This window comes from Phaseolus vulgaris, chromosome 8, assembly GCF_051622355.1.
Source record: "Phaseolus vulgaris cultivar YP4 chromosome 8, ASM5162235v1, whole genome shotgun sequence".
NCBI classification, from domain to species: domain Eukaryota; kingdom Viridiplantae; phylum Streptophyta; class Magnoliopsida; order Fabales; family Fabaceae; genus Phaseolus; species Phaseolus vulgaris.
The window spans coordinates 62,314,599-62,326,810 of record NC_143505.1 but is presented as its reverse complement, the minus strand read 5'-3'; the positions used below and the strand labels follow the sequence as shown (position 1 = coordinate 62,326,810).

The following is a 12,212-nucleotide window of genomic DNA, read 5'->3' as shown; positions in this document are numbered from 1 at the left end:
TTTTTGATTCAATAATAAAATTGTCAATAAGTAAATATTAATCATTTTAGTTTACTCATAATGTAACTTATAACTAAAAGATAATAATAATTGATGGAAAAATGAATCAAATATTTATTAGTAAATAAACAATAGAAAAAAGGTAATTAAATATTTAAGATATAGCTTTCTTTAGTTATGGAATACAAAAATATGTTTATGAGGAAATCCAATTATTTATTTTCTGTCAAAACCCTTTTTACATAATTACAAATAAATTTAAAAATAAATTAGAGAATAGGACAAAAAAAATGGTATTGATGGCTACTATGAAAAGTGACATAGAAAAAGTAAGAGTAAAGATTCAAATGATAAGATGTAAATTGTAAAGAAGATTCTGCGGTTTCTTCTGCATAACTTCTTAAACACTCTCACCACATAAATAAATAAATAAATAAATAAATATATATATATATATATATATATTTCTTTCTGCATAACTTCTTAAATACTCTCAGTATATATATATATATGTTCTTTCACCAAACACAACACTCACTATCTTCGTTCACAGAGCACATGCGATAAACTGAATATCAGAACACAGGGCATAGATTATTTGAAGCATCCAAACTCTGAACTTCATAATCACTTACTATCTCACAATCCCACCAAGAGAATGAAGACAACAATCCAGTTTCTGGTTTGTTTTTCTCTGTTCTGTGTTCTGGTTTCTTCACTTCCTCTGTTCCTTCAATCCATGAAGCCATTCCTCATGGAGTTCTTCAGCTACATGGTTGAAAAGAGCTTCATGTTCCTTCTCTGTAATGGCCTTCTTGCTTTAATAGCCATCACCTCTGGTCTAGTTCATTCCTCTTCACCACCAACCACTCATCATCAGAGTATAGAACAGCCTGCAGCAGTTGTTCACTCAGAGAAAACTATACTCCTAGACTCCAAGGAATCAGACATTGCAGTTGCAGCACCAATTGCAGGTGAGGATACTGAAACCCCACAAGAAGAAGAAATGATTTTGGTGAATGTAGAACAAGAAAATGTGGTGTCATCATTAGATGAGCAAGGAGAGGAAAATGCCCTTGCTGTCATTGAAGAAGATGATCATCTTGGTGTGGATGACAATGAAGAGTTAAACAAAAAATGTGAGGATTTTATCAAAAGGATGAAGGCAACGTTCTCTTCCAATAACTTGGAGCTAAGAGCTGTGAATAGTTTATATTTTGCAAATCAGAATTCGCTGGTTGCTGCTGTTAATTAAGTAGTGGTTTATCTCAGAGTTTTTCTTCTTTAGAATTCATGACTTTAACTAACAAAAGATGTCATAGTTTTCCAAGTTTTTGGTACTTCTGGGCGCACATATTTTTGCTTGTAACAATCTCCACTGCGTGGTTGTGTCAGACGATGTTGTATGTTCTGTTTTTTGGACGATGTTGTTCTGTTTTCTGGACTATGTTGCATGTTCTGTTATCTGTATTGTGCTCCAATGTGTTATCTTTGCTAATTCTAACATATTACAAATAAATAGTTGTTTTGAATTGATTTGTAGAGTACGTAATCTCTTCACAATACAAGGGTTGATTGAACTTTGTCGGAGATCTCATCGATTAGAGATTAAGACATTTCATCATATATAAGTGGTGCAACCCTCACCTCATTGAGCCGGTTTTATGAGATTGAATTAGGCTTAAAACACACTTCTTAACCAAACTTCATAGAAGATTATTTTAATATACTAAAATAATAAACTATACTTTAGTTGAAACTCAAATTATGTTATCCTATACCTTCAAAGATCTCAACACCAATCCTTGACTGAATCCACTTTTATTTAAGTCTTAATCATCATCAACTTTATATTGAGTATTACCTTTTATAAAACATGATTTTTTTTCAGCCAATTTTTTCTTGTTTATAAAATCATCAACTTTTTTTGTCACAAGAATATCTATAATATAATAATCCTATAAAAAAAATCAGAAGAGTATTATATGAGTTTAAATGAGATTGATTCCACATTAATTTTGAGTATTTATATTTATACTGAAGATTGGAACGTTGTGCCCTACTAATTTGAAACGGTCCTTCTGGTTGGCAAAGAAAGTACGAAGCAATTGTTTACTTGACTTGGGTGAGTCAAGTCTTCTGAGAAAGCCAACAAAATCACAGGCCATTGTTTTGAAAAGGATAGAGAGACCTAATTTTCCACAAAAATCAATTCAACTTTACGAATGTGGGCCTAGCTTCTTTTTCATTCATAAACATGGTTCTCAATTTCAACTTCTTCTATTTTTAAACCAATCAACTTTTCCAAGACACGTTTATATGCAAAGAAATACAACAAAAAAAAGAACAAATCAAAGATTGTTACTTTTTACACCATTATAATCAAAGTGTAGTTTATATTTAAAATCAATTACATAATTGAAACTTACTTTCATTGGGTTGTTTTGTTTCATCAATATTTAACTTCAACATGAAAGCATTTATATTTTGTGTTTGCTGGATGAGGACAGGAACACACCTTTTATATCTTCCTTTTAGGACTTGGTTCAAAGTTACAGCAAGAAGGCACGTATGAACAGAATGAACACAATTGAATTCAGGTGTGAAAACAAGACAATTCCATAAATCTGCTTTATAGTTTGGATAACTGATTAATTTCACAAGTTCAGATTAAGAAAAGAGTTCAAAAAATGGCACCTATTCCTATATTTCAATAATCTTACACCAAAGAATTTCCATAATTGTTTTGCATCAGTCACCAATAATCCCCACAAGAACATATGCCATCATCAAAATGGTGAAATCTATTTGAATCTCGTAAAATTATCTTTCGATTAACAATCTTTGATATGTATTTGAAAGCAGTGTGACAGTCACCACAAACCCGAAGGTTCTTCATTATCCTAATTGGTAGCTCAGATTGGCGTGTGAGAACAAAAGCAATCGCTAGTTTCTCACTGTGATAGCTGATAACCTCTTCTTTGTTTTCATGTTCAAGATCATGGAGTGCATATTTGGTTTCAGGCACATATCCCACACCCCTCATTTTGTTCATCATCTCCTTGAGTTTTTCATAGATTTTTTCTTTTTCTGGGTGTGTTTGGTCTCCAGCCACAAACACATGAACTCCATCCTTCATGGTAACCCAACTACACCCAGCTTCCTTCTTCGCTGCTGCATTCCTCATTGCTAACCTTGCCTCTGCCACATCTTCCCACTTCCCACCAGCAGCATGCATGTTAGAAACAAGTACATAGTTCACACCATTCTGTGGCTCTAACTGAATAAGCATCTTGGAAGCCCTCCTACCTAGCTCTGTATTACGGCTATTAGCACGACAACATGCTACCAAAATTGTTCTCCAAATAAGGGCATTAGGATCCACTGGCATTGTTTTGATGAATTCCTCTATCTTATTAACATTACCTGCCCTCCCAAGGAGGTCCACCATACAAGAGAAATGCTCTATTCGAGGGGCTAGTCCATATATTTCACTCATTGATTTGAGATGCTTAAATCCTTCATCAACCAACCCTACATGACTACAGGCTGATAGGACACCAACAAAACTGACATGATCTGGTGATTGGCCGTGCTGTTTCATTTGTCTAAAAAGCTCTAGAGCTTTTTCTCCATGTCCATGGCGTGCATAACCACAAATCATTGAATTCCAAGAATATATGTTCCTCACAGGCATCAATTGAAAGAATCTCGATGCATAATCTATCTTTCCACATTTCGCATACATGTCAACTAGTGCACTGCCGACAACAACTTCAGATTCTAAACAAGCTCTTATTGCACATGCATGAACTTCCATACCACGCTCTAATGTTGCAACCGAAGCACATGCACTAAGAACAGTGGCAAGTGTGAAACCATCCAATCTTTGGCCCCTTTGCATCATAAACCATACCATGTCCATGGCTTTATGCAGGATGCCATTGTGAATATATCCAGAAATCATTGAATTCCAACTGACTTCATCCCTTCGCTCCGACATTCTAGAAAAGATAATCTCACAGTCCTCAGTCTGCTCACACTTCCCATAAAAAGCTAGAAGCGTATTCTCAATGGCATTGTTATCAGCAACGGAGTATTTTAAGATTAAAGCATGAATTTGACGGCCCAGTTCAAGAAGAGAGAGAGAAGAAACTGCTGCTAAAATATTTATAAATGTTACTCTGTTTAGTTTCCATCCAGCTTGCATCATCTCCAGGAAATATTTTATTGCCTGTAAGACTGACTCGTCTGAAGTTGCTAGTGCACCAATAAAAGAATTCCAAGAAACTTGGTCATACTTTGGCATTAGAAAGAATACTTTCTTACACTCGTCCATGTAATCAGTTTCAGCATACAACGTTAGAAGAGCATTCGAAACTGAAACATCCAAATCTAGCCCATGTTTGATCCCTTCAGTGTGTATTTGTCGTCCTAACATGATCCAACCCAAACTTGCACACGAACTCAAAGTACTAATGACTGAGAATTTTGAGGCCACCATTCCATTTCTCTTCATTGTATGGAAACAGGCAACTGCTTCATCAAATCGTTCATTGTGGTCTAGGCCAGAGATCATAGAGTTCCATGAGACAGAATCTTTACTGGGCATGAATTGAAAAATTGAACGAGCATTATCAATAGCGTTGCACTTTGCATACATATTCACAAGTGCGTTTCCAATCAAAATCCAGACATCAACCAAGGCATTTCGAATTAGATAAGCATGAACCTCTTGACCCTTTCTCTTCCCTTCTTTCAAATCTGAAAATTCACTAAAAGAACTTAAAAGAACTGCATAAGATGATGCATTTATTTCAACCAAATTGTTCATTTGCTTGAATATCTTAGCTGCTTCTTCACCATGGTGCTGCTTCGCAAGTCCGACCATTAACCCATTCATAGTCACTGCATTACGATCACTCATCTGTTCAAAAATCATTTTAGCAGAATCTATTAAACCATGCTTTGCAAACCCACTGACCAATGCACTACCAACATATAAATCTTGTACGAAGCTAGATTTTTCAATCCTCGCCAGCATCTGCTCTAGCAAAGTCAGTCCACGGTCAACCAGAGAGCATGCAGCAGTTACTAAGCTACAAAAGGTATATTCATTAGGCCTGCAGGTTAATTCTGTAGCTTCCCTTTGCATGCTTGAAAATAAATTAAAAGCAGAAATTGCATCTCCCGTACGACAATAGACCGAAATTATAGAATTCCAGGATGCAGAAGTTTTAATTTTTATTTCATCAAAAACACGACGAGCATCGTCAATGGAGGCCGAGCAATGTGAATACATGGACATTAGCACATTAGACAACACCATGTCCGAAGCATAAGGAGATTTGGAAATTAAGCCATGAATCTCCATCCCGAGTTTGAGCTTATTTGGACCAATCTCTTGGCATGCTCGAAGAGCACTACCAATGGCATAGTGATTTGGCAAGAGACCAGTTGAAATGACCCCTTTGAATAAAACACATGCCTCATCAGGCATGTCATTCTGTGCATACCCAGAAATTAAACAAGACCAGGAAACGAGGTTCTTTTGCGGCATTTCATCAAACAGCTTCTGTGCGGAAACCAAGTTGCCGACTCTGACATAGATGTTGACAAGAGTATTACACCAGAAAACATCATTGATAAGCCCATATTTGTAGATATGCAGATGAAGCTGATGGGCATCTTCCACGCTACAAGAATCTTTGTATCGATGATATTCCAAATTCAAAGTTGGAAATTGGAGGTGGTGATGAGATATGTTGCAGTGATATACTGATAAAGCTAACTGGGCAGAAATAGCATGACTTGCATTGTGTAACAATCGCCTGTAGCAGAGAATCATGCTTTCCAAAACTCTACCAAGCCATCATTAAACAGGATTCTTCTTCATATCAAAGTTTGCTGCTTTTCAATCACACAATTTTCTAGCTCCTAATGCTCATACCTCTTCAAAATTTGTGCCCAATTTTATCACTTTCACTTTGTAGTTAAACACTTATTTAGACAATATGATCCACAAAATATTTCTTAAAGTGAGAGACACTTAGTTTTTCATCTTCTTCTATTCTTATTCTATGTAGATCTTTTCTACCAATAAATTTGGAAATTTGACTTCTCATTCTTTCAATTATGTATATATATATATTTTTTAATATCCAGAAATGTATTTCACACTATTTCTATAACTAAAATTTCTTTATCCAATAGTTTTAAATTACTATTCTGTTATCTTTATCCAAAGCATTGTCATTCTTTATCCAAATAACCTTTTTATTTTACAATATTTTATCTTTATCTCTAAATTGAATATCAATAATTAATTTTAAAAATCATGTTTAAGACAATTACTTATTATAACTTTTAATTATTTTTTAAAATACTTATTTATTATTGTTATTACATGACTTAGAAACAATTAACTCCTTCTCTCTCGGCTTCTCGGTCACTTGCTATTAACTTGGACTTTCGGTTACTGAATCAACTAGATTGGACTCTGATATATAGGCTTAGACTTGTTCTCAACTAATGAATCTGAACCATCACTCAATTATTAAATTTGGTTCAACTCTCGGCTTCTAGGTCTAGGATCACGGGTGGGTGTGTATCGATAAGGGGCTCAAAGAATAAAGTCAGAATCAATTTGTTTGATTATCAGACAAAAACACTCTACTTGCATATTAAACATATCACTTATTTATAGAGGTTGTTGTTGGGTATTAACTTGATTGAACTTTTACTTTTCACACCTTACAATTACTAAGTATATTTTTAGTGTTTTTGAACTTATTTATTAAACTTTGACACTCTCTTATTTTATTCTATTATTTATTTATATATTTTAACTTTTAATATTCTAAGTACAATTATAAACTTTAATTTATAAAAAGAATAGTTGCTAAAGAAGTAATTAGAAAGAAAAAGGTAAATTACAATAAAGAAGTGGCTGCATGGAGGCCAGGTCATTGATCAGTCGGTGAGATAAGGGTAGGATCCACACCAATATCCACAACACTATGTGATGGATTCCTCATCACTTTGCATTGCAACACACACACACATCAACATGGCTGCCAAACTCACTCTCTCTTCTCCCATTTCCTTCAAAACTTCTTTTCTGCCAAAATCACTCCCACTTTCTCATGCTTTATGCTCCCCAAGAACTAATATTACTGGTGTTAAAGTTCATGCTAAACTAGGTAACAATCAATCACTCACTGTCACCTTCTTTTGCTTCACTTTTATGTAGTTATCATTATAATTATCATCCTGTTTCCCATTCTGGTGAAGTGAGATTGAGATGATAAACTTGGGAATGTGGCTCTATTAGGTGGTGGAGATGAGGAAGTCAAGAAGGGAGACAAGAAGAAATTCATCACCAGAGAGGAAGAACCACAACAGTAACACTTCCCGGTTTCTTCACTTCATAAGTTTTTTTCCCTTTATTTTCTGGTCATGTTTGTTTCCCAAATGCTACAAAAAGGGTTTTGTGTGGAGCAGGTATTGGCAGACAGCAGGAGAAAGGGAGGGAGAGAATCCCATGAAGACCCCTCTTCCTTATATTATCATATTTGGTATGTCAACTCCTTTTGTAATCTTGGCCATTGCTTTTGCAAATGGTTGGATTAAGGTACCCATTCGATGAGACAACACTTCGTTGTCTACTCTATTTGTTAATTCTCACCAATTTTAAGCACTTTACTTCTCAAACTACAGCAGAGAATTTGCTTACTTTTTCACTTATGTAAAGACATTATGTCTCGTATTCATGATCAAGAGTTCACTCCTACCACTATGTATGAGCATTATGTTACACTTATAGATAGAAATTGATGAAACTGAAGAAATGTAGCATGGTCTGTGGAATTTCAACCAATATGAAAACAAGGTTAGTCTTGTCTATCAGAAAGAAAGTGGTGGAAAGAAGAGAATATGGACACATAAGGAAGGTGTATACTCACATGGTAGTGCTATAATATGCATAGTATGTTCATTGGCGTGTCAAATTTAGCTGTGGGGAGGAAGAAAGTCATAGTTCATGTGTCACATTATTATATGCTCGATTAATCATTGAATTTTCATCACAGCATGTGCAGTAAGCATATTCAATTTGGAAATGTTAGTCCTTGAAAGCAGGACAATAGTCAACCACTATGAAAATATGTTGTATATATCCCCTGAAGTGTTTTTTACAAGGAAAGCAATATTTGATTTACCTATTCAAATCAATTCTCTACACATCAGATTAAGGACCTTAACAAATGTTCTCATAAAGGCAAGTACAATAGAAGACAAAATTCATACAGCTTCATCATCTTTCCCTGCGCAGGGACTTGTACAATTCAGCAGTAATATATTTGTGTTGAAACTTGTATGTTGATCGTAGTGCCACAAATTGAGCACTTTCAGTTTTGTGTATGAATAGATGATTCAATTCCAGATGAGTAGGCCTATGGATAACACGACTACCACTCGTAGATGAAGGCTCATGTCTCATTGCCAGTGGTAGTTGTGGTGGTAATTCTGGTGGGGGCTTGCTGAACTCCTCTTCATTTAAGTATGAGTTATCATAACTCGATGGTGGTGATGGAGGATCTTCAAAATCGGATAAGTTTGCAACTATTTCTGGTATATAGTCCTGAAAATGGTTAATCATAAAGCTGTAAGCATTAAGCATACAGAAAAGGACATTGAAAATGCATGTCACTTCAATAAATATATCATATAGTTTTATGATATAAGTTACATGAAGATTAAATTGCAAGAGTTGAAAGGATTATAAGTTACGACCATGTAATTCACTCAATACTCTTGAATACGAGCAATACATTCTACTGTGCAAACAAAATTTTATAGCAATGGATAGAAGACTAGTGAAAGCAACCTAAACTATCAGAAGTTACAACCCTACACTTTGTACTAGCAAATTCATTCTAGAGCAGAGATACTCTAACGAAAATACCACATGAAATTCAGCTTTAGCATGTAACTATCCATGGTTCTATGGTTTCCTCACCAGACAACAAATTTAAAATGAGAAAGTGATATATTGACAACTTGCATCAGTCTACAATCTCATTTCTTTGCCTAAAATTTCAGTTTTTTTACATGAAGTGACAAAACTATCCTTTCTTTCTATCATGAATGAGAAGTTATATATTGGAGCAGGTTGTCAATGTTTCATTACTGTGTTAAAATAATCCTTGAGCACGTGACTTAATGGATTTAGTATATTATTGAATAGATATTGTCCTCATGCATAAGCAAACATGGTCTCAAAATAAATGTCAACTGAACTGATGATCCTGATAATGGTTATAGTGAAAGATAAGAGTTGTGAAGATGCAATAAAGAGGAGATCATCTACATTTCCTGAAAAATAAAGTAGCATGAAACTACCTGCAAATCCAATATATTGTAGCCATAACCTGACTCGTCAGAAGCAGATGGAAACTCTGGAGCATGTGTCAAATAGCCATCTACAATGAAACGATAATGGTAGATACCTATTGGGAGTGTTTTAACAAGGAGAAAATTTTGATCTACTCTCTGCAGGGGCTCCCTGACAAGGTAAAATTTGTCACATCATAAGATGAAGTAAAAGCAGAACTCTGTTTGGAATTTAAAAGTTGTAGATGGTTACGTGGTCTCCCAGTTGTCCCATGATCCTGCAATAGCAACATTGGTGGCTGCATGATTCCACATGATCTTCACACTTTTCAACCTTTCATAAATCACAGATTCTACATATCCATTTTGTGGCAGGGGTTGCGTTACCACAGCATGTCCTTGCATGGCAACCACAGGTACCTTGAAAATAGCCATTTTAAATTTGGTGTTTCAAGGTAAACGTCCATTGTGTTGATGTGTTGTTGTACCCCTCAAGATATTTATGGTCACAATAGCTTAGCTTCATTCAATGTCACTTTACTCTTAACATGCAAGTTCTTCATCAGATTAAAAACATTAAATCCTTGTTGTATTTGCAGAAACTTTTATTCATATACCTGGGAGTGAACTAATGTTGCAATGGCATGCATGTATCAAGTCTCAGATAATTCAATAAACCTCATAATTCCCATTAGACCAGCATTATTTCTCATTTGAATGGCAAACAAAAGTAGAATTCAAAATAGTAAATCCACCTTAAATTTCTATCACTTGAAAGATTACTCTAATCTTTGTTCTATGAACTAAAATCCAACTTTAGCTGTACCATTCCACAAATCATTATTAAACAGTAAGTGGAGTCAAGAAAATGCTTTCTCAGCATCCCACTTTCATAAGATGCTTATTGCTCACTACTTTGATTAAATTTCACTGTATCTATCCCCTCTTAAAGCTAAAACCCAAATGAATACACTTTATAAAACTACAACATTAAACATTAACCTATACTTTTTTAAAAGAGAGAAAGAAAAAGAACAAACCCCATAATGTTTTTTCAATGAAAGAAATTAAGAAAGGATCATCTAACTCTGACCTGGGGTTGTATGAGCAAGGGAGGTAACTGAACCAAGGGATCTGTGAATCCGTTGGTACTGCGAAAGAGAGCTTCAGGCTGCACAAATTTCATGTCTTGTTCATGCTCATAGTTCTCTTCATCCTTTTTAACCCCAGAAGAACCTTCACCATCCTTTCCTCTGCTGTTACTTCCCATCACTGAAAGTGGATGAAACCCAAATTTTGATGCAAATCACTACTACCCTCAGAATCAAAACACAACACAAAAACTCCAGCACAGAAAGAGAATAGGGCAGATAAAGAAGAAAGAATTAGAAAGCAATCTGGCATACCCTTTTCAGAGCATAAATAGAACAAACCCTTGAAAGAAAACCAGGAATTGACTCAAGGCAGCAGAGTGGCATTGTGGTTATAGAAAAAAAAATAGTTTTTTATTTTTGCTTTTTTTAATATTTGATTACTCTCTCTCTCTCTCTCTCTCTCTCTGGATGGCACTTTTCCCTGCCTTAAAGCAACTGAACAAATATACAGAGTTTTATTCTCCAATGAATTTGGAAGATTCCACAGGGAACTAATAATCATGAGTCTGGTTTAAAGGAGAATGTTCCCCTGCTATCAGGAACAACCAAACACTGTCTAATGAAACTGTACATACTTTTTTCATAGTTTCTTGTCCTTGAGTTGGTCAATTAAATTAAACTAATTTCTGTTTGTAAAGCCATCAAACATTATAGAATATTGATTCGGTACCATAATGGATTACAGCAGCTAAACGAGCTTGTTTTGAGAGTAATGGAGTTGAAGTCAAAAGCTAGTGGAAAAGTGAAACGACATGTGAAAGGAAAAGGTTCGAAGTTGGTACTTGTTATTTAACTAAACTCATAAGATGGTATCTTCAAAAAATAACAAAGAAAAAGAAAATCATAAAATACCATTGTCTTGTGCTTCTGGTCTATGCAGAAAAGCATGAGTGTTGATTAGATTTGACATGTTAACTTTGTCTTTTTTCTATTTTGTCTGCAGCTTCTTGTCTTGCACAATAAAGTTCAATCATTTCCATACCAGTGCATTTCTTTTGCCAATAACAAGGCAACCCCAAATCCACAACCCATCACATGGATGCAAAAATTGGAGAGATTCCTCTGGGTTGAATTTAGTTTAACTCAACTATATTGAAAATACTTTGATGATACTAAAATAATATTTTTTAGTTCAACCCTGTTGTTAATTATTTTGGTGCAATATATGTATCTTTTGAGGAATACTTTAAGTTTTGTTGCAAATGATGCCTTTGAGCCAAACACAGAATTTGAAATCCATGTTTGTATGTTGTGATTTTTTTAGTCTGATAAGCTATTTTATATTATGCAGTACATCGTATCAGATAAACAATGCATAAAGAGGGTCTTCTTGTATTACAATTCACTAGGCTCTTGTTATCGAATCCAACGACAGATTTTTTATCTTTTTCTAATGCATCTGCTCCCTTGAAACGAACAAAAAATTGCGCAATCAGGTGCTAACAAATCTCTTTTTGGAGGATTATGGCTGTGTTAGAGGACTCTTTTAAGTTACAATATACACTTAGTTTAAGGGTGTGTGTATAAATAGGTCACTTGAACCTTCTTTTTATCTGTCTACAATTGTAGGCAAAAAATCACTTTCAAGGGGCATTTTGTAGTAATGTATAATAAAAAATATTGAATCAATATTTTTATTTCGATACCGTCAATATAATTTCACAT

At 34.7% G+C, this 12,212-nt stretch overlaps 4 protein-coding genes across 5 annotated transcripts; 2 read left to right on the top strand and 2 right to left on the bottom strand.

Moving 5' to 3' along the window:
* The first annotated feature begins 507 nt into the window (after positions 1–507).
* On the top strand, positions 508–1,536 carry LOC137826598 (uncharacterized). The gene has a single exon (XM_068632621.2). The coding sequence runs from the start codon at positions 659–661 to the stop codon at positions 1,253–1,255; it is 597 nt and encodes a 198-aa protein (XP_068488722.1). The 5' UTR covers positions 508–658; the 3' UTR covers positions 1,256–1,536.
* Positions 1,537–2,608: 1,072 nt separating this feature from the next.
* MEF7 (Tetratricopeptide repeat (TPR)-like superfamily protein) lies at positions 2,609–6,091 on the bottom strand. Its single transcript, XM_068632374.2, has one exon. The coding sequence runs from the start codon at positions 5,846–5,848 to the stop codon at positions 2,756–2,758; it is 3,093 nt and encodes a 1,030-aa protein (XP_068488475.1). The 5' UTR covers positions 5,849–6,091; the 3' UTR covers positions 2,609–2,755.
* Positions 6,092–6,997: 906 nt separating this feature from the next.
* LOC137824407 (uncharacterized) lies at positions 6,998–7,798 on the top strand. The gene is made up of 3 exons (XM_068630045.2): positions 6,998–7,202; positions 7,334–7,403; positions 7,504–7,798. The coding sequence occupies exons 1-3, from the start codon at positions 7,025–7,027 to the stop codon at positions 7,646–7,648; spliced, it is 393 nt and encodes a 130-aa protein (XP_068486146.1). The 5' UTR covers positions 6,998–7,024; the 3' UTR covers positions 7,649–7,798.
* Positions 7,799–8,144: 346 nt separating this feature from the next.
* On the bottom strand, positions 8,145–11,417 carry LOC137824406 (SNF1-related protein kinase regulatory subunit beta-2). Of its 2 annotated transcripts, none has more exons than XM_068630044.2 (5): positions 11,400–11,417; positions 10,487–10,665; positions 9,647–9,813; positions 9,403–9,565; positions 8,145–8,641 (listed from the first exon to the last, which is right to left on the bottom strand). In XM_068630044.2, the coding sequence occupies exons 2-5, from the start codon at positions 10,661–10,663 to the stop codon at positions 8,315–8,317; spliced, it is 834 nt and encodes a 277-aa protein (XP_068486145.1). In that variant the 5' UTR covers positions 10,664–10,665; positions 11,400–11,417; the 3' UTR covers positions 8,145–8,314. The 2 variants fall into 2 exon arrangements, with proteins under 2 accessions (XP_068486145.1, XP_068486144.1); XM_068630043.2 differs by lacking the exon at positions 11,400–11,417 and adding an exon at positions 10,800–11,100.
* Between the last annotated feature and the right edge of the window lie 795 nt (positions 11,418–12,212).